The sequence below is a fragment of the Lynx canadensis genome, chromosome B2 (assembly GCF_007474595.2).
Source record: "Lynx canadensis isolate LIC74 chromosome B2, mLynCan4.pri.v2, whole genome shotgun sequence".
In the NCBI taxonomy this organism is placed as follows: domain Eukaryota; kingdom Metazoa; phylum Chordata; class Mammalia; order Carnivora; family Felidae; genus Lynx; species Lynx canadensis.
In genome coordinates, this window is record NC_044307.1 from 107,459,117 (window position 1) to 107,479,531 (window position 20,415).

Genomic DNA, 20,415 nt, shown 5'->3' on the forward strand with positions numbered 1-20,415 from the left:
ACAACAGAACCAACAGTTCCAGGTTATAGTTTAGAATAGCACCAACTCGGGTAAGATTCACCTTATTTCATCAATTCTAAGATTCACATTTTTAGAAACTGTCATATCACTGAAGTCAAGAAATTTTTTGAAATTTTTGTTTGCTTTCGCAACTGATGGCATCCTATGAACTGCAGTTAGCCAGGTAGCAGGGATGACATAGCTTTTATTGCCTGCACATGTACAAACTTGGTCAAAGCTATTCATCTCTGTCATTTCAACACTGTGTATATGTTGCAACTATGGGCTGAGTTTGAATGATATTTAAAATACCTTAAAATATTACATTATAATTTGGCGTGGAAAAAAAAGTTACAATCTGGAAAGACAAAGAAATAGAGCCACAGGGTTTAATTTAAGAATTTTAAATTTGAATTTTAAAATCAATGAAGCAAATATTCGTCTCTGGAGGGATGACTTCAATTTCTTATTTCTAACAAAGCTATATCCAAACATTTCATGTGAAATGAGAAAGGAAGATACCCGGGGCCCCTGGGTGTCTCAGTCAGGTTAGCGACTTTGGCTCAGGTCAGTGTGGAGCCTGCTTGGGATTTCCTCTCTCTCCCTCTCTCTCTCTGCCCCTACACCACCTTGCATGCATGATCTATCAAAATAAGTAAACTTAAAAAAAAAAAAAAAAAAAAGAAGGAAGGAAGATACCTAAAAGTAATTAAAGCTGTTTTGTTACTGACTTGCAAAGAAATTGTTTATCATGTACTCAAGAAATGCAATCAAAACCAGGAGAACATACAAAAATCACCAGATACTTGGAAAGAGATATGGGCACTAGTGAGACCAGTCCATACTTCAAGCCAAGACTACTGTTAAGGTATTTATTAGGTCATAATTGAATTTGTAACATATTTTTTTTTTCTCAAAGTTACATATGATAAAGGTTTGCCATACCACTGATGTCATTTTAGGATTGACAGAACATGTTAATTGAACACCTATTATAGAACACTATATGGTACATGATTCCAGTATATCTTAATTTGTGAAGGGTGAACCTCAGATTTTTATGTACTAATTTTTTCACCTTTCCACCTGAAATATACGATCTTTAAATTTCATAGCACAAATTCAAAGTTCTTTCATATTTCAGATCAATTACAAATAACATGTGTACACAGTTACCTAAAAAGTAAACTCCAGACTCTTATTCACCTTAAATTACTAGTCTTCCAAAAACTTACAGGTTTTTACATCCTTTTCCCATATTCACCAGGGAAATAAGTGTCAATAATTAGTAGTATAATAGTTCACTTTCCCAAATTTTATTAAAGCTAACACTTGTGCACAATCTGGTTTCTTTCATGTCTTATCTAATTTCTTTTAAGTCCACTGTGTAACAACTTTTATTAAAACAAGTTCAATTGGAAAAACAAATCACCTCTCCTTTCATCTATTCATTCCATCAACAACTTTAAGATATATTTATTAACTTGGGTAAAGAGCAACATTGATAAAATAGTTAAGTTCTAATATTTACTGGGGCTTTCTCTGTATTAAAGGCAAATGTGATGCTGTGACAATTTGTGATCTTTCAGAACTCACAGGTTGTTGTGACTGGTGATCATCTGAAAGACCACATAATGCCATTCCCTTTTTTCTCCCCTTTTCTCTTTTTTTTATTGGAGGATAATTATCATGCAGTGTTATTTTAGTTTCAGGTGTACAATAATTCAACAAATATATACATTCCTCAGTGCTCATCAAAGTAAGTATACTCTTCACCCCCTTTATCTGTTTTACCCTCCAGCCACCCAACACACACTCGGCCTCTCTGGTACCACCAGTTTGTATTCTGTATTTAAGAGTCGGATGTTGGTTTCTCTCTTTTTCTCTTTGTTCATTTGTTTTGTTTCTTAAATTCCGTGTATGAGTGAACTCATATGGTATTTGTCTTTCTCTGACTGAGTTATTTTGCTTAGCATGATCTTCCCTACATCCATCCATGTTGTTGCAAACAGCAAGAACTCATTCTTTTTCATGGCTGAGTATTATTTGGTTGTGTATATATGCCACATCTTCTTTACCCATTCATTTAACAGTAAACACTTGGGTTGCTTTCATATCTTGGCTATTGTTAAGTAATGCTGCAATAAACACAGGAGTACATGTATCTTTTTAAATTAGTGTTTTTGTTTTCTTTGGGTAAATACCCAGTACTGGGATTACTGGATCATATGGTAATTCTATTTTTAATTTTTAAGGAACCTTCATACTGTTTTCCAGAGGCTACACAAATGTGCAGTGCACAAGGGTTCTTTTTCCTCTTCATCAACACTTGTTATTTCTTACATTTTTTATTTCAGCTATTCTGACAGGTGTAAGGTGGTATCTCGTGGTATTGAATTTCTCTTACAAATGATATATCCAATAAGGAAGTTAATATTCAAAATATATAAAGAACTTATACAACTCAACACCAAAAAACCAAATAATATGATTAAAAAATAAGCAGAGGATGTGAACAGAAATTTTTCCAAAAAAGACATAAATTATTCCTTTTTTGAATATGAGGTCCAGAGATCTTTAGTGACTTAAGTACAAGTCACTGAGACACAGGTGGGATTCAAATATAAACCTATGACTGAAAAGCCAATGTTCTTTCAGTTCTTTCATACTCCGCATAACCAAATTCCCCCAAATTCTCTAGCAACCAGTTCTGCCTGTATTCCCCATCAACAAAGCCTATTCTTGCCTTAGCAAATGACCCTGTAAGTTACAGAAATAAAAATAACCAGCCTATTTTTATTAACGTCGCCCCAATTTATATTTAATTTTTTAAGTGTCTTAAATGTGACACAACGATGTCCTCAAAGAGAAGCCAATGGAATAGGTTAGTCATGCTATCTTCTCCTGTGCAAAGATGTCCTAGTTTGCTTTTTTTTCTTTGGCTGGACAACTGTCTTCTGTGCTGTTGTGTCAAGCTTGCTGCCCTTGATCACAAATATCTGCCAATACTCTCCTACTGGATACTGTTTATGCTATTTGTTGACCACAAGCTGATTACACATAATCACTAAGTCTGGGTTGTTGTTGTTTTTTAAGCCCTGTTCACTGATGAGAAGCTCTTTTGTTTTCTTTTGTTTTGTTTTTAACTTAAAAGTTTTATGTTGGTTACTAAAATCTGAGCTCCAGTAATTACCTCCAGGTAAATCAGCTATCACCAAGAAATCTTCCCTATTCAATTTATAAAAGGTTACTTTTTTTTGTTCAAGGAAATATTATTTAGTATTGAGATTATTTCTAGAAGACAATAAGGAGGGCCCTGTTTTCAGAAGAGGTTTACAAACAAATATATTTTTATTTTAAATACAGTTATTAGAACAAAATAGATTACTGAGGAAATGTTTTCCTCTAAATTTTCTTATAAATAAACCATTATTATTAGAACAAAGCATCAGCTGTAGAGTTAAACCGTCCTGAATTTTACTCCTTGCTTTTCAATAATTTCTACCTACATCCAACTGGACAAATTATTCAACTTGTCTCAGAGCTTCAATTTGCTCAGTTTTTAAAATGGGGATATAGTATATATCTGCCAGGATTTTTGTGAACATTAGTTAACATTAAATGAAAAAATGCACTTAATGTACCTTCACATGCTATCTGGCATATACAAGAAAGAGCTTATCAAAAGGCAATTTCTGGGGCACCTGCGTGGCTCAGTTGATTAAGTATGTGACTTTGGCTCAGGTCATGATCTCACAGCTTGTGAGTTCGAGCCCCACATCAGGGTCTGTGCTGACAGCTCAGAGCCTGGCGCCTGCTTCGGATCCTGTGTCTCCATCTCTCTGTCCCTCCCCCAATTATGCTCTTTTTCTCAAAAATAAACAAACATTAGGGCACTTGTTGGGATGAGCACTGGGTGTTGTATGGAAACCAATTTGACAATAAATTATATTTAAAAAAATTTTTAAAGCAACTTCTATTTGTTATTTTTCACATTGAATGCTTTTCTGTCGTAGTATCAGTCTTGATCAGGATAACAGACAGAAAATGCAGAAGGAAACAATGCAGTCCAATCTCATGTGGGCCTCAAGTGCTGATCAGTTAATGTGTTACCCATGAGTCTATTCACTAGCTTTTACACTCCCTTCAAAAACTCACATCATCTCCATGGCCTCTGACACAAACTCTAACACCAACTCCCCTTCTGAATTTCTCTGGTATACACATTTCCATTCTCAACTGCCTCACTCCATATAAAGACTGTTACTCTTTCCCAAAAGTAATTCTTCCATCTTGGCATCTGTTATCAACCTTTTCCTATTTTTCTCAGGAATTTGCTCTATCATACACTCACTCTGACATCTTTAATATCTAATTTATTCTTATCTCACTCTTATCTCTCTTCTCTCCTCTCTTGGCAAAAATCACTTGAAAGCATTAATTAATTAATTAATTAATTCATTCATTCATTCATTCAATATGCCAGGCACCATGGCTGGTGTTACATATGCTACAGTGACAGACTGATACATCCCTGCTTTCCTAGAACTTACAGAGAAATATTAAAATACAATGATTACTCAAAATTGTGTTAAGTACTAGAAAAACAAAACAAAATGCTCTAAACATACAAAAAGAAGGGGTTACAGGAGAAAGATATTTAAGCTGAGACTTGACAAAATAAACGGGTGAGTGAGTAGTGGGAGAAGAGAGTCGAGTATTAACCAGGTAAAGAAGAAATTCTGTGTAAAGACTCTGATACCAGAAACCAAGACTGACCTGTTGGAGCAACTGTAAGCACTGCACTGTGACACCGTGTACCAGAGGGAGACAGCTAGAGCCAAAGATTATAGTTAGGCAGGGCCTTTCTGGTCAGGGGAAGAATTTGATTCTTACTTTAAAGAAAATGAGATGGCATTATTGGGTTTTATCAGGTAAGTCAAATGACTAGGTCTTCATTTTAAAAAGTTCAGTCCTCCACACGATCAAGAATGGGCTGGGAGGCTGTGGAGCAACTGGAACTCCATGCGTTGATAGAAGTGTTAAATGGTACAAAGCACTGGGAGAACTCGGGTGGTCTTTCCTTTTCTTTCTACCTCACAGGTACATTTATTCACACCAGAAACAATACAGCACTTCTACAAATGTATAGCGATGTTCCATGTTCCCATCTAACAGAGCTTGCTGAAATTTAAAGCCAGCTGACCAGGTTCCATCTGATGTGTACTCCATGTAAAGCTGATTAATGATGACCATAAATAAGCAGCTGCAGGACTTGGAGCTTTCAAAGCTTTACTTCTTTTATGAGCACTCCTGATTTTACAAATGACGAAGCCCATCAACCTCATTCCTACCTCCAAATCTCTTGCTAACTTAGGTACAGCAGGCCTCTAAGTGGGGATCTAAGCATTTTTATAAGGCTTTGAAGCATCTCAGCACAGGATCACTGGCTCAGGATGCCCCAAACCATAAGGCCAACTCAGAAAGGTCACTAAGTGTGCAGAACTCAGGTAGTTTCTTGTAAGTTAAACCTCTATCGTATGAAATGTATGATTCAGAAATTCCACTGTTAGGAATTTACCCGGGAGAAATGAAAATATTCATATAAAAAATGTCTGTTACAGGAATGTCTACAGCAGCCTTGTTGATAATTTCCCCAAAATGCAAACAATTCAAATATCCATTAACAAGAGAGTAGACACACCATGATATATCTATATAATACAATGGAACTCAGCAGTAGATAGGGACAAACTACCAATATATATACAACAATATGAATAAATATCAAAGGTATTAAGTGAAAGAAAACCAACACAAAAGAATACATACAGTATGACTCCATTTATATGAAGACCAAGAAGATTCAAAACTAATCTGTAGTGGTAACAGTGTTTCAGAAACAGGAAGGAAACTAGACTAGAAAGAAGCACAAAGGAATTTCTTGTGACTGAAATGTTTGCTTATTAAGTAAACTCTATGCCCAACATGGGGTTCAAACCCATGACCCTGAGATTAAGAGTTGCATATTCTACTGACTGAGCCAGCCAGGAACTCCTAGTGATTGAGAGGTTTTGATTTGACTATATATAAATTATGCTTCAATTTAAAGAAAATATAATAAATAAAATACACGGAATTGTAACAATAACAACAACAAAAAAAGTGACTGGAGACAGAGAGGAAAGCAGACAGGCAGGGAAAGATTGGATTCAGAGACACCAATGAAGAGGCCCTTAAAAAAGCTTTTGCCAAGAGATGATAACTTGGACCACTCTGGTAGTGTTAGATGGATTGTATATATATTTAGGAGACCGGCTTAATGTTGGCAAGGTTTCCAGCATGCATGAGTAACTGAATATACAGTAATGAACACTAAAGAAAATCTTGTTTTATATTATTTAGGAAGAAGAGGGCACTCAGAAGGCAAAATAAGAATTGTCTTTTGTACATGAACAGCTTGAAATATTTTTCAAGTAACAAAAGATGAGAAAAATCTAGATAAGACATAAAAATATATTTTAAAGTCTGTATCCACCGAATCATCGTAATTTGCACACAATCTTTCAATTAACAAATCTCAGGTGAGAAAATATTTTAATCCCACATCTCCCACATCTATAGAACCAATAAATATTTTCTTAGCTCCCTCCAGATTATGGTATTGCACGGAGCCCCCAAAATACAGAAAAGAAACAAGAAACAGGTACCTAAGTTATTTTCAAGTTAGCCAACATAAAATACATCATACAGCTAAGAGAAACCATGTACATTTTTGTCAGGTTTTGGAAGATCCAAAATTTAACTCACATGTATACATATACAAACACACAAAAATGTCAAATGAGTGCTCTATTAATAACTCCAAACATGCCTGCAGAAATCACGGTGACTGTTTCAAGATCACTTGAATGGAAGTTTCAATTAATAGAATAATAAGCTGGGCATATCAAGAGTCTAAAACCAGTTCTGCAACTAAGTAGCAGCTTAAGGATCTATGCTTCTTCAGTAAATTAGGACTAGCAGGTAATCTACTCGATCTTTAATGACACTATAATGGAATGAAAGGAAATACAAAAATACTTTAATAAAGGTAGAAAGGTCAAATAAATATAAGGATATATCACATGCATAAAGATTTTGTTTTTTCACTACTTGTTCTGAATCAGGGGCTTCAGCTTAAATAACTTTAAGTCATGTTCTTATGAAAAAAGACCACCTTTATTTCATTTACCAATCCTTCATACTCAACAAGACAAAGAAACAGGGACCCAAAAAAAGAGAAGAAAAAGTTATTTGTGTCACATCTCAGTGTAGGCAACAAACTTAAAAAAACGTTTCACTACTAGTTAGCAAGATGTAATATACTGCGGCATTTTTAATCCCTCAAGAAAATCTCTAGATTTTTGTAGATGGCACAGACTTTCTTAAAAGTTACTACAAAACTAATCATTTTAATCTAAGTGTACAACCTGGTATAACACCTAAAATATAGTAGATGACAAAGAATTATATGTTGAAGCAATGTTATTGACCTAATTCAACTTTATTAAAAATATCTACCTTTTCCTCCAGTTTCTTCTTTTCTTCACTAAATTGGCTTATTCTTTGTTTGAGAAACTGGTTGAGCTGTAAAACCTCTTTTTCAGTAGATGCAAGCTTTTGCTCAAGTTCCTCTTGCTGGGAATGGGATACTGACTGATCACAAAATGGAGTTTGGAGTGAACTGTTCTCATACTGTGGCTATCAGGAAAGAAAAAAATAAAACAGGTTAAAGATTTACTTGTCCTGAAAAAATGGAAAGAAACTGGAAATAAGGTATTGTACAGAGAGTGTATATATAGGCTTCTGCAACAGACAGCCCTTGGCATGAATCCCAGCTCTCCCACTTCCTAGTTATGTGCCATGATTAAATCACATTACTTACTTACCAATGCCAAACCTGTCTTCTCATCTATAAATCAGAAATAATAAAGTCTATCTTGCAGTGTTTTTTTTTTGAAGAACAGAGATAAAATACGTAAAGTTCCTAACACACAAAGAAAAGCTTAATAAAGGCAAGGTTTTTGGTTAAAAAGTATAATTAGAGACATAAATAATACATTAACCAGAAATGAAAGGTCTAGGGAGATAAAAACTAAAGAACTAATTCTTCACAGGTGAGCATTTCCAGCTAATATTAAACTCAGTAAGTAATTTTTGAGAGGGACAAAGAGAGTGCATGCGCACAAGCATGGGGTGGGGAGGGGGTGGGCAAAGAGAAAGGGAGAGAGAATCTCAAGTGGGCTCCATGCCCAGCGCAGAGCCTAACACAGGCTCAAGAACACGACTATGAGATCATGGCCTGAGCTGAAATAAGAGTCAGACACTCAACCGACTGAGGCACCCAGGTGCCCCATCAATAAGTATTAATTTTTTCCTCTAACTAGAATGTAAGGTCCATGAAAGCAGGAATTATTGTCCATCTTAGTTGCCCTTATATCGCTATTTCCTAGAATAATCACTGGCATAAAATAAGAGCTCAAAAAATAATTGCTGATTGAACAAATGCATTCTTGTTTCTATGAGCGAGGTTTTATAAGGAATTCAGGTTAGATCTTTCCCCTACCGTGCAGCATTATAATCAGGAAAAGGCAGACAGAAAATACAAATATTTCCTCAAAAAATTAAAATGTTCTAAATACTGTAAAAGATACCAATACAGTAATGTGAAAGTAAACAGACAATTTATTTTTCCACTTACTCAACACATATTTACTTAAGCACATATATTAAGAATTGTGTACTAGGGATTCAACAGTTAATAAAGCAGGTCTCAGCAGTTTAATAAAGTATCACACAAAGAAAGACAATGAAAACTGTCTAAGTGCAAAGACAGTTGTACTGTAGTACCTATGGAAAGGTTTTACAGGAAGTGAACTTGAACTAGACCTTGAAGAACTCATACTTCACCAGAGGAGGAGTTATAATTCAAAAATTATATAAGTAGCATTTATCGTGTGCTGAGTATTTCAAAGATGACAGACTCTACCACTGTCCTTTAAAAACTCAAATTCTAATCAGAGGCATCAGAGAAACCCTCAGATGATTATATATATATAGGGCACCATACAATATGGTAGCCAAAGAAAAGTCGTTTTAAGTAAAAAGAATGGGGAGGTGGGAGGACAAATGAAGACAACATTGGGAGAATGAGGAAAAAGGCTTTACTGGGAGGTGGCTTTTGATACACCCTTTGAAAATAAGGAGGATTCTGGCAGAAATGGAGAAAGGAAGAGCTCAGGTCATGCATGATCTCATGGTTCATCAGATGGAGCCCCACGTCGGGCTGTGCTGAGCATGCTGAGCCTGGCTGGGATTTTCTTTCCCTCTCTCTCTTCCCCTCTCCTGCGCGCTCTCTCATTCTCTCTCTCAAAATAAATAAGTACAACTTAAAAGAATAAATAAATGGAATATATACAGAGAATACCCATTGCTGTTTAAAGTATGGATTGTAAGAAGGAGGATGGATATAAGGGGAAATTTAAAAATCTACGTGGGACCATACTGTTGTATAATCACAAGATTCAGAGTTAAATCTTAACTCATAGGAAATGAGTTAAGGCCATAAAACCACTGGTTATAAAACCAGTGATGGTTTTATAACAACAAAGTAACATGATTTAAGAAGACTGTGAACTCTGTTTTGTAAATCTCTATTCCCTGGCATTTAGCCCAGTAGGCAGACTCTCAATTACTTTGTTTGTGTATTTATTTATTAATGTTTATTTGTTCTTGAGAAAGAGTCAGAACATGAGTGGGGGAGGGGCAGAACAAGAGAGGGACACAGAATCTGAAGCAGGCTCCAGACTCTGAGCTGTCAGCAGAGCCCGATGTGGGGCTCAAACTCACAGACCCGGAGATCATGACCTGAGCCGAAGTTGGATGCTCAACCGAATGAGCCACCCAGGTTTCCCAACTTTCAGTAACTTTTGATTGAAGGGAAAAGAAAAGAGTAAAGAGAACAAAGAGTGCTACAACCACTGGAAGCAGTGGACAACAGGAATTAGAGGATACTGAGAATGGATGAATGGATATGAATATGTCACTTTCAGAAATTATTCTAACCTACTTAGCTGATAAAAAAGAGGAGTTAAACAAGAGCATGGAGAAAAGAATGAAGAAAGTCTGGAAGTAGAATTGAGAGGATTTAGAGAAAATTATTTTTTAAGAAGTGTACAGACAGGAAATGTTAGATAACTAAGGTTTGAGATTTTTAGGGAAGATCCTATTCTGAGCCAAGGTAAGAAGGTCATATAGGAGAACAGCTCTAAGCAGATGTACTTAATTACAATTAGAGCTTATTAAGATTATCATTTGAACATACAAATAGAGAGGAAGTTAGAGAGATGGGTCTAAAATTCAGAAATATGGGTGGGCCAGGATAGGAAACTAAAAAAAAAAAAAATAACACAGACTTATAGTTTATAATCTGGCATGTAATGAGCTCAGAAATTTCCATTCCGTCTGTTTTATTAACAAGTGAAAAAGCTGAACACACTGAAAAATCAACAATTCTTAGATATATCAGAAGTAAGGTCACAGGGTAAACTTCTGCCCCCTAAATTGAAGAGACAGATGAATATAGAAAGTCACACTTACTAGAACAAAATCCTCCTTGCAACCAATGCTGGAATAGGAAAACCAGAACTGAAGTTGATGAATTGCTGGAGGCTCAGAATGGACAATTCTGAGAGTCAAAAACTCCAAGGGAGATCTAGTCATAGGAGACACTCAACTTTTTTGAGTTTTACTGCCACGAGCTCTATCAGGTCCTCACAGTGATTAATTATCAGGGGAAAATCTCTTCATGTTTCTAGCAGGAAGAGGATAAAAGGAACCATTTGGAAATACACCAGAACACTACATTCTTCTTAACAAGACCTGTCTTCAGTAGAAACTATTAAACTAGAGACTACCCTACCTAGAAGGGAACTAACCTACCTAGAAGAGAAATATTCAATTCTAGTTGTCTCTAGCCATCCTATCTCACTTAAGGGTAGGAAAGAAAAAGACAGAAGCACTCACTAAGTTCAGAGTCCAAAATCACAGGCTCACAAAAAGACTAACACCTAACCAAAGGACTACATAATACTTCTTTCTCTACACCTTACCATTATATTATTATTTACCACATTTCCTTTTACCTAGTACATCTGATCTAACTTTCAACAAAAAATTACAAGGCACACTAAAAGACAAAATCACAGCTGGACAGACTAAATAAGCAACAGAACCAGAGTCAGATATGACAGGAATGCTGGAATTATTAGACTGAAAAATTTTTTTTTTTTTAATTTTTTTTTTTCAACGTTTATTTATTTTTGGGACAGAGAGAGACAGAGCATGAATGGGGGAGGGGCAGAGAGAGAGGGAGACACAGAATCGGAAACAGGCTCCAGGCTCTGAGCCATCAGCCCAGAGCCCGACGCGGGGCTCGAACCCACAGACCGCGAGATCGTGACCTGGCTGAAGTCGGACGCTCAACCGACTGCGCCACCCAGGCGCCCCTAGACCGAAAAATTTTTAAGACTATGATCAATATAGGACATTAATGCTAAGGCAGAAAACAGGCAAGAACATATGGTTAATGTAATAAGCACAGAAGTGGCTATCCTTAGAATAAAAAATAAATTTTAGAGATCAAAAATGCTGTAACAGATATAAAGAAGGTCTTTGATGGGCTCATCAGTTGACTGAACACAGTTCAGGAAACAATCTTAGAGCTTGAGGATATGACAAGAAACTTCCAAAACTATAGAACAAAGAGAAAAAAACACTGGAAAAAATAAAAGAGAATATATCCAAGAACTGTGAGATAACTACAAAAGGTATATAACAATACAAGGAGAAGAAAGGAATGAAAACAGCATTTGAAACAAAAATGACTGAGAATTTCCCCAAACTGTCAACTACCACATCTCAGATTCAGGAAGCTCAGAGATCAAGCAGAATAAATTCCAAAAAACTACATCGAGGCATATTATACTTAGATTTCTGAAAATCAAAGATAAAAAAATATCTCGAAATAAACCAGAGGAAAAAACACCTTATCTCCAGACAGGCTAACATAATAGTTGTATCTGACTTCTCAGAAACTGTGCAAACAAGAAGAAAGTAGAGTGAAATATTTTGTGTTGAGAGAAAAAAACCCACCAACCTGTAATTCTATACTCTGAAATTATTCTTCAAAGGTGAAGAAGTAAAGGTTTTCTCAAACAAAGTTGAGGGAATTTGTTGCCAATGGACTTGGCTTGGAAGAAATGTTAAAAGGAAGTTCCTCAGAGAGAAGGAAAATGATATAGGTCAGAAACTCAAATCAAATCAAATCAAATCAAAGCTTTTATTTGTCTTAATCTAATAGATATGCTTATTCAACAATAATGGCAACAATGTGTTCACTTAGTGTGTGTTTGTGTGTGTGTATGCTTAAGTGAAATGAATGACAGCAATGATACAAGAAAAAGGAAGGAAGATTTAGTAGTACTTAATTATTACAAGGAATTTGCACCACTCATGAAAGGTACAGTGTTATCTGCAAGCAGACTTGGGTTGGTTGTAAGTGTATATTGCAAACTCTAGGGCAACCACTAAAAAAAAAAAGTGTAATCTATATGCTAAGAAAGGAGAGAAAATGGAATTATATTAAATGCTCGAGTAAAAGCACAAAAGGCAGACAAAGTGTGGAAGACAAAAATAGGAACAAAGAACAAGAGCAAAAAAACAGTAACAAACATGGTTGGTTTTAACCCAACTGTATCAATAATCACTTTAAATGTAAATAGTATAAATACATCAACTGAAAGACAGAGACTGCCTCAATGGGTCCTAAAACAAGACCTGACTATATGCTCCCTACAAGAAACCCACACTAAAAATAATGACACACAAAGATTAAAAGCAAAGGGATGGAAAAAGATACGTCATGCTAACTTCTCATCAAAAGAAAGTAGAATAGCTATATTAATTTCAGAAAAAGCAGACTTTACAGCCAGGAAAGTTATCAGGAACCAAAATGAGCATTACATGAAAGGGTCAATACTCCAAGAAGCCTTAGCAATCCTTAATGTGTATATGCTTAACAACAGAGCAGCACCATATGTGCTGTAAAAACTGAGAGAGCTACAAGAGAAACAAATGAATCCACTATAATAACTGGAGACTTTAACAACCCTCTATCAGAAATGAACAGACCCATCAAGTAGAAAATTACTAAGAACACAGTTGAACCAAACAGCATCAACAATTGCCTGGATGTAATTGACATGTATAGACTACTTCAGATTACACATACTTCTCAAGCTCATACAGAACATTTACCAAAATAGACCACATTTTGGGTGATAAAACATGTCTTAACAAGTTTAAAAGAAGAAGGATCAAACAATATATGCTCTCAAACCATAATGTAATTAAACTAGAAATCAACAGAAAGGTAGCTATAAAAATCCCAAAATACTTGAAGATTAAATAGTACACTTCTAGATAACTTATGGATCAAAGAAGAAATATCAAGAGAAATTTTAAAATATTCTGTACTAAAGGGAAATGAAAATACAGATTATCTAAAATTTGTGGGATGTAATTAAAGCAGTGCTTTGAGGGAAATTTATAACGTCAAGTGCATATATTAGAAAACAAGAAAGGCTTAAAATCAATTTTCTAAGCTTCCACATTAGAAACTAGACACAGAAAAATAAATCAAATCCAAAATATAGAAGAATAAAAATTAAAGCAGAAATCAATGAAACTGAAAACAGAAAATCAATATAGAAAATCAACAAAATCAAAACTCATTCTGGAAAAGATCTATAAAATCAATAACCTTCTAGTTCAGGCTAAGAAAAAAAGAAAGAAGACACAAATTTATTAATATCAGATTTTAAGGGCAAACATCACTACAGATCCCATGGACATTAAAAAATATAATAAAGGATTATTATGAACAACTTTATGCCAATAAATTTGATGACCTAGATGAAACAGACTAATTTCTTGAAAACCACCACCTGCCAAAACTCATACAAGAAATACATAATCTGAAGAGGCCATTAAAGAAATTAAATCAATAATTAATCACTTTCTAACACAGAAAGCACCAGGCCCAGATGGGTTTACTGGTGAATTCTACCAAGCATTTAAAAATGGAAGAAATCAGGGGCGCCTGGGTGGCTCAAGTCAGTTGGGTGTCCGACTTCAGCTCAGGTCATGATCTTGCGGTCCGTGAGTTCAAGCCCCGCGTCAGGCTCTGTGCTGACAGCTCAGAGCCTGGAGCCTGTTTCAGATTCTGTGTCTCCCTCTCTCTCTGACCCTCCCCCATTCATGCTGTGTCTCTGTCTGTCTCAAAAATAAATAAACGTTAAAAATAAATTTTTTTTAAAAAAAAATTAAAAAATAAAAAATAAAAATGGAAGAAATTATACCGACTTTCTACAATCTCTTCCAGACACAGAAGCAGAAGGAATACTTCTAACTCATTCTATGAGGCCACAATTACCCTAATACCAAATGAGACAAAGACATTACAAGAAAACTATAAGGGCATCTGCCTGGCTCACTTGGAAGAGTATGCGACTCTTGATCTCAGTGTCATGAGTTCAAGCCCTACGTTGTGTGTAGAGATTACTAAAAAAAAAAAAAAAAATTGTTTTAATTTTTAAAAAAAGAAAGCTACAGACCAATATTTTCCATAAATGGATCCTCAAAAAAATAGCAAACTGGATCTAACAATGTATAAAAAGAATTATTCACCATGACCAACTGAAATTTATCCCAGCAATTTAGGCTGGTTCAACATTCAAAAATCAATTAATGTAATCTATCATATCAACAGTCTACAGAGGAAAAAACATTATGATCATATCAATTAAATGTAGAAAATAATTCTGACAAAATTCAACACTCATTCATGCTAAAAACTATAACTTGGAATAGAGGCAAACTTACTAAACTTGATAAAGAACATCTAGAAAAAAACTATAGCTAGCAGCAGTTAATGGTAAGAAACTTGAAGCTTCATCAGGAACAAGGCAAGGATGTTCCTCCCATCACTGATTTTCTACACTGTACTGGAAATCCTAGGGAATGCAATAAAACAAGAGAAGGAAATAAAATGTATGCCAGTTGGGCAGAAAAAAGAATTAAAACAGTTTTGTTCACAGATGATATAATCACTTATATAGAAAATCCAAGAAAACAGACCAAAAAAAAACCAAAACCAAAACAAAAACAAAAAACAAAAAACCCACCTCCTGAAACTAATAGGAAAATAATACCTAGGTTGCAAGAAACAAGATTAATATATGAAAGTCAGGTGTTTTCCTATACGCCAGCAATGAACAAGTAGAATTTGAAATTTAAAACACATTGGCATTTACATTAGCACCCCCAAAATGAAATAAGTATAAATGTAACAAAGTACAAGATATAAGGAAAGTTACAAAACTCTGATCAAAGACACCAAAGAAGGATGAAATAAACAAAGAGATATTCCATGTCCACAGACAGACTCAATACTGTCAAGATGTTAAGTTTTACCCAACTTAATCCACAGATTCAATGCAATCTCAGGCAAATCCAAACAAGTTATTTTGTGGGTAGCAACAAACTGATTGTAAAGTTTCTATGAAAAAACAAAAGACCCAGAATAGTCAACATAATATTGAAGGAAAAGAACAAAGATGCAGGACTGACCCACCTAATGTCAAGACTTATAATAAATCTACAGTAATCTAGAGTGTATGGCATTGAGGAAAGACCAAACAGGTCAGTGGAAAAGAAATGAAAGCCTAGAAATAGATCCACATATAAATAAAGCCAACTGATTTTTGACAAAAAACAAAGGCAGTACAATGGAGCAAAGAAAGTCTTTTCAACAAATGATGCTGGAACAATGGGACATCTATATGCAAGAAAATGAATCTAGACACAGGCTTTACACTTTTTACAAAAATTAACACAAAATGGACTACAGACCTGTTAAAATGGAAAACTATAAAACCCCTGGAAGATAACATAGAAAAAAACCTAGATATGACAGTAACTTTTAGATACACTACTAAAGGTAAGATCCATAAAAGAAACAAATGGGGGCACCTGGGTGGCTCAGCTGGTTAAGCATCCAACTCTTGATTTCGGCTCAGGTCATGATCTCATGGTTCATGGGATTGAGCCCCGCATTGGGCTCTGTGCTGACAGCATGGAGCCTGCTTGGATTCTCTCTTTCCCTCACTCACTGCTTGTGCTCTTGCTTTCTCTCTCAAAATAAATAAACATTTTTTTTAAATGTTTAAAAAAAAAGAAACAAATGATAAGCTGGATTTCATTAAAAATTTAAGCTCTGCAGAAGACATTATCAAGAAAATGAGAAGATAAGCCACATACTGGCAGAAACTATTTGCAAAAGACACATATGATGAAGGATATGTATCCAAACTATAAAAAGAACTCCTAAAACTCAACAATAAAAAACAACACAAATTTTAAAAATGGGGGAATGACCTGAACAAACAGTTATCTCAGAAACTGATTAACTCAGAAACAGTTAACTCAGAAAATATACAGATGACAAATAAACATATGAAAAGATGTTCAAAATCAAATGTCTTTAGGGTATTACAAATTGAAACAACAATGAGCTACCTACCACTATATACCTATTAGAATGGCCAAAATCAAAAACTCTGCACCCAAATGCTGGTGAGGATATGCAACAGAAACTTTTATTACTGGAGGGAATGCAAAGTAATATAACCACTTTGAAAGACATCTTGGCAGTTACTTAAACATATGATCCAGCAATTGTGTTCCTTGGTATTTACCCAAATGCATAGAAAATATGCTACACAAAAAGCTTCACATGAAAGTTTACAGCAGCTTTATTCATATTTGCCAAAACTTTAAAATAACTAAAATTTCCTTCAGTAGATGATTGGATAAATAAACTATGGTACATACAGGCAATGGGATATTATTCAGCACTAAAAAGAAATAAGCTATCAATATGATGATGGGGCACCCTGGGTGGCTCAGTAGTTGAGCATCTGATTCTTAAATTTGGCTCAGGTCATAATGCCAGGGTTGTGGGATCAAGCCCCACACCTCAGGCTCTGTGCTGAGTGTGGGGCTGCTTGGGATTTTCCATCTCTCTCTCTCTCTCTCTCTCTCTCTCTCTCTGCCCAGCACCCACCCTACTTGCCCACGTGCATGCATGCCTGCACGCTCTCTCTCAAAAAAAAAAAAAAAAAAAAGACACAGAGGAAACTTAAATGTGTGTCATGAGGTGAAAGAAGCCAATCTGAAAGGTTATATACTGTATGATTCCAACTATATCACATTCTGGAAGAGGCAAAACTATGGAAACAGTTAAAAGATTGGTTGTTGCCAGAGGTTAAAGGAGAGGAGGGATTGAACAGGTAGAGCACAGAGTTTTAGGGCAGTGAAACTATTCTGTACGATACTACAATAATGCATATAGGTCATTATACATTTGTCCAAATTCACAGAATTGTAACACCAAGTGTGAACCCCAATGTAATCTACGGCCTTTGGGTGATGATAATGGGTCAGTACAGGTTCAACTGTAACAAAGATATCCTGTGACAGAGGATGTCAACAGTGGAAAAAGCCGTAGGTATGTGGGGGCACAGGATATATGAGAACTCTGTACATTCTGCTCAATTTTGCTGTGAACCTAAAACTGTTCTAAAATATAAAATTTATTAATTTTACAAATAAGTTAATACAGATGTTTCTACTACAATGAAATATTCCTGGAAAAGCACTCAAAAACGAAGCACTAAAAATAGGGCTTAAGGGAAAAGGAAAGGCAATAGTCCATTCAAAGACTACGCAACTTAAACCAGATTACTAATCAAAATAGTAACTGGGGAGAAGAGTTGAACTTCTTGGGCAGGCAGTCACAGTTAATATTAAATGCTGGCATCACTTTAATTAGAGCAGGTCTGGTGGGTATTGAGATGATAGAGGTAGAACTCGACTACATTCAGGTGGGTAGGAGGCAACACGACCTGCCAGGAACTGAAGCTACTAAAGGAGGGAGTGCATGTCTCAAGGCAGTACAGTACAATTTTCTGAAAATGAAACTTGAAGAGGCTTCTGCTGCCAAGGCAGCAGGTGAGCCTAGGCCTGTTCTGCAGCCTGCCGAAGATTCTAATTTTACTCACACTATTCTAAATCCCCTTGCCTGGAAAAACAAAACAAAAACCACATATGAACCAATGAGACTTGAAAACTATACTGACCTCATTGTACCATTCATGTATGAGCAAATCTGCACTACAGAAATGTGTTTCATAACAAGACAAATTGTAGAACTTGTACATGAAATTAAGCAGACAGAAAGAGAAAAGCCTGAAGCCAGAACTGCTTTAAGTCCTTAAATTGCTTTTTCAGCCAGAGTGTCTCACAACCACTGAGTCTGTGAAGAAAGCGGGTCTTCCCTTCATTTCTGTAACAATACGCAACCCCCACTCCCACGCCCCTCCACCATGCTCCTTCACAACTTGTGCTCTTTTACTGACTCTAAAATACTGCTGTTCCCTGTCGTTACTTACGGGTCCCATTTTCTTCACTCCCTGGAAGAAGTGATCATGCCCAAGCTTCAACCACCACCTGGGTGGACTGACAAGTCCTATATTTCTAACCTCTCTCTTAGACCTACCTATGAATATCAGCCTCATTCTTCATCTTAGTCCCAAATTTACAATATAATAATATGTAAGCGTAACTCATTATTCTCTAATAGAACTTACTCCTGATGTAGTTGTCTCTATCCTGGCCTTTGGCAATAAAAGCCAATCAATTTTGCCCATCTGAAACTAGGCAATCACTTCTCTCACCACATTAAAGTCATCAAATCAAGCCCATGCTTGGTCACACAGATGTGTAATAAATATTCTTCCTTTTGTCTTAACCAACATTGTTGTTAAACTCAGATGTCCATTTAACTTTTGGACTATTGATAAGAGCTTTCTGCCTGGTTTCTGCCCCAATACCATCCATCTTAAATCCAGGGTCTATTACACCCCAGGGGTGACCAAACTAGGACACTTCAGAGATTGAAAGGGGGTGCTATTAATCACTATGGGAGTACAACAGGCATTAACTGAAACTGTAGCTAAAACAGGGACAAATGGGTCCCTTACTTTTTAAGCCCTTGATACAATTTGACCCCTGCCTTACCTCTCTCTAAGCACACCTCTTACCACTACTCTCTCTCACTTTGCACTTCATCCATACAGAATAATTGTGTAGTTTTCCAAATGCTTTATCTTTGGGCCTCTTCACACACAATATAGCATGCCTGAAGCACTATTTCTCCATTTCCTTAACCTGCCTAAATTCTTTTACTTCATCAGGTTCTCAGATCAGATGTCCTTTCCTACAGGAAGCTTAAGCCTCCCTCTGCAAGGCTAGTTTATCTGTTCTTAGTAGGGATTCCCATATTACTTCATATATATCCCATTTGGGCACCTCCAACTTACTGCAATTATCTCTTGTTTATCAGTCTTCCTCACTGGATTGTACACTTTTTGATGAAAAAACCAACTTCATTCACAGTAAACAAGTTATTTCTGAAGAAATGGATAAACATGTTTTTTGATACAGTCTCTCTCTGTGGGATTGAAGATCATGAATACAGAAAGTATCCTTCACTTTTGCTGCCCCAGAATTTAACACATTAGGTGTTTATGTTTTGTTGAATGAGCTCATTCGTAAAGGTGGGACTCATTTATAAAATGCTCATTAAAACCACAAAACTTGGTAGTAGAAAAAATGGCTGAAGGAAAATGAAATAGAAAAAAATTACATAAATAGAAAAAGGATAAAATGGAAAGACAACAAGAAATGATGCATCAATGAAGCGTAATTAAATATTATCTGCTTGGTCTATTCCAAGGTTCACACCTATGTTAAAAGAAGACATCTCTTCTTCAGTTTTTAACAAAAGATAAAAAGGATCCTTCACATTTTTCCCCCTAAGAAGCCTTGTTAACCACAGGTTAAAATTTTGGTATAGGGCATTATAAAGATAAATCACTCTTCAGTTCCAGCAATTTTACTACTAAAACAATCTAGGAAGTGTGAATTTTTGGATAAAAACCTAGTTCTCATTTTCTACCTATGAGATTTGCTGATGGTTAACTTTCAGGTCATCTTGATCGTAGGCTGTTCAAAGTTTTTAACAAATAGAGTTATTTACCCAAAATATGTTTTACATCTATAAATTCATAAAAGAATGTTATTTTATGTCAAAAATTGACTTTCTTTAACCTAGAATATACAGAATATGAAAAATATATTTTTCTTTGTTTAATTTGCTATGGAATTAGGATGAGCAAGGTATGTGCCCCA

General features: G+C 35.6%; 1 protein-coding gene across 1 annotated transcript in view; it reads right to left on the minus strand.

The window, feature by feature from the left end:
• CEP85L (centrosomal protein 85 like) overlaps positions 1-20,415 on the minus strand; it is a 173,712-nt gene that overhangs the window by 36,936 nt on the left and 116,361 nt on the right. Inside the window, exon 6 of the mRNA XM_030316238.1 lies at positions 7,564-7,743. Coding sequence (XP_030172098.1) covers positions 7,564-7,743 — 180 coding nt within the window. The remainder of the gene's footprint in view (positions 1-7,563; positions 7,744-20,415) is intronic.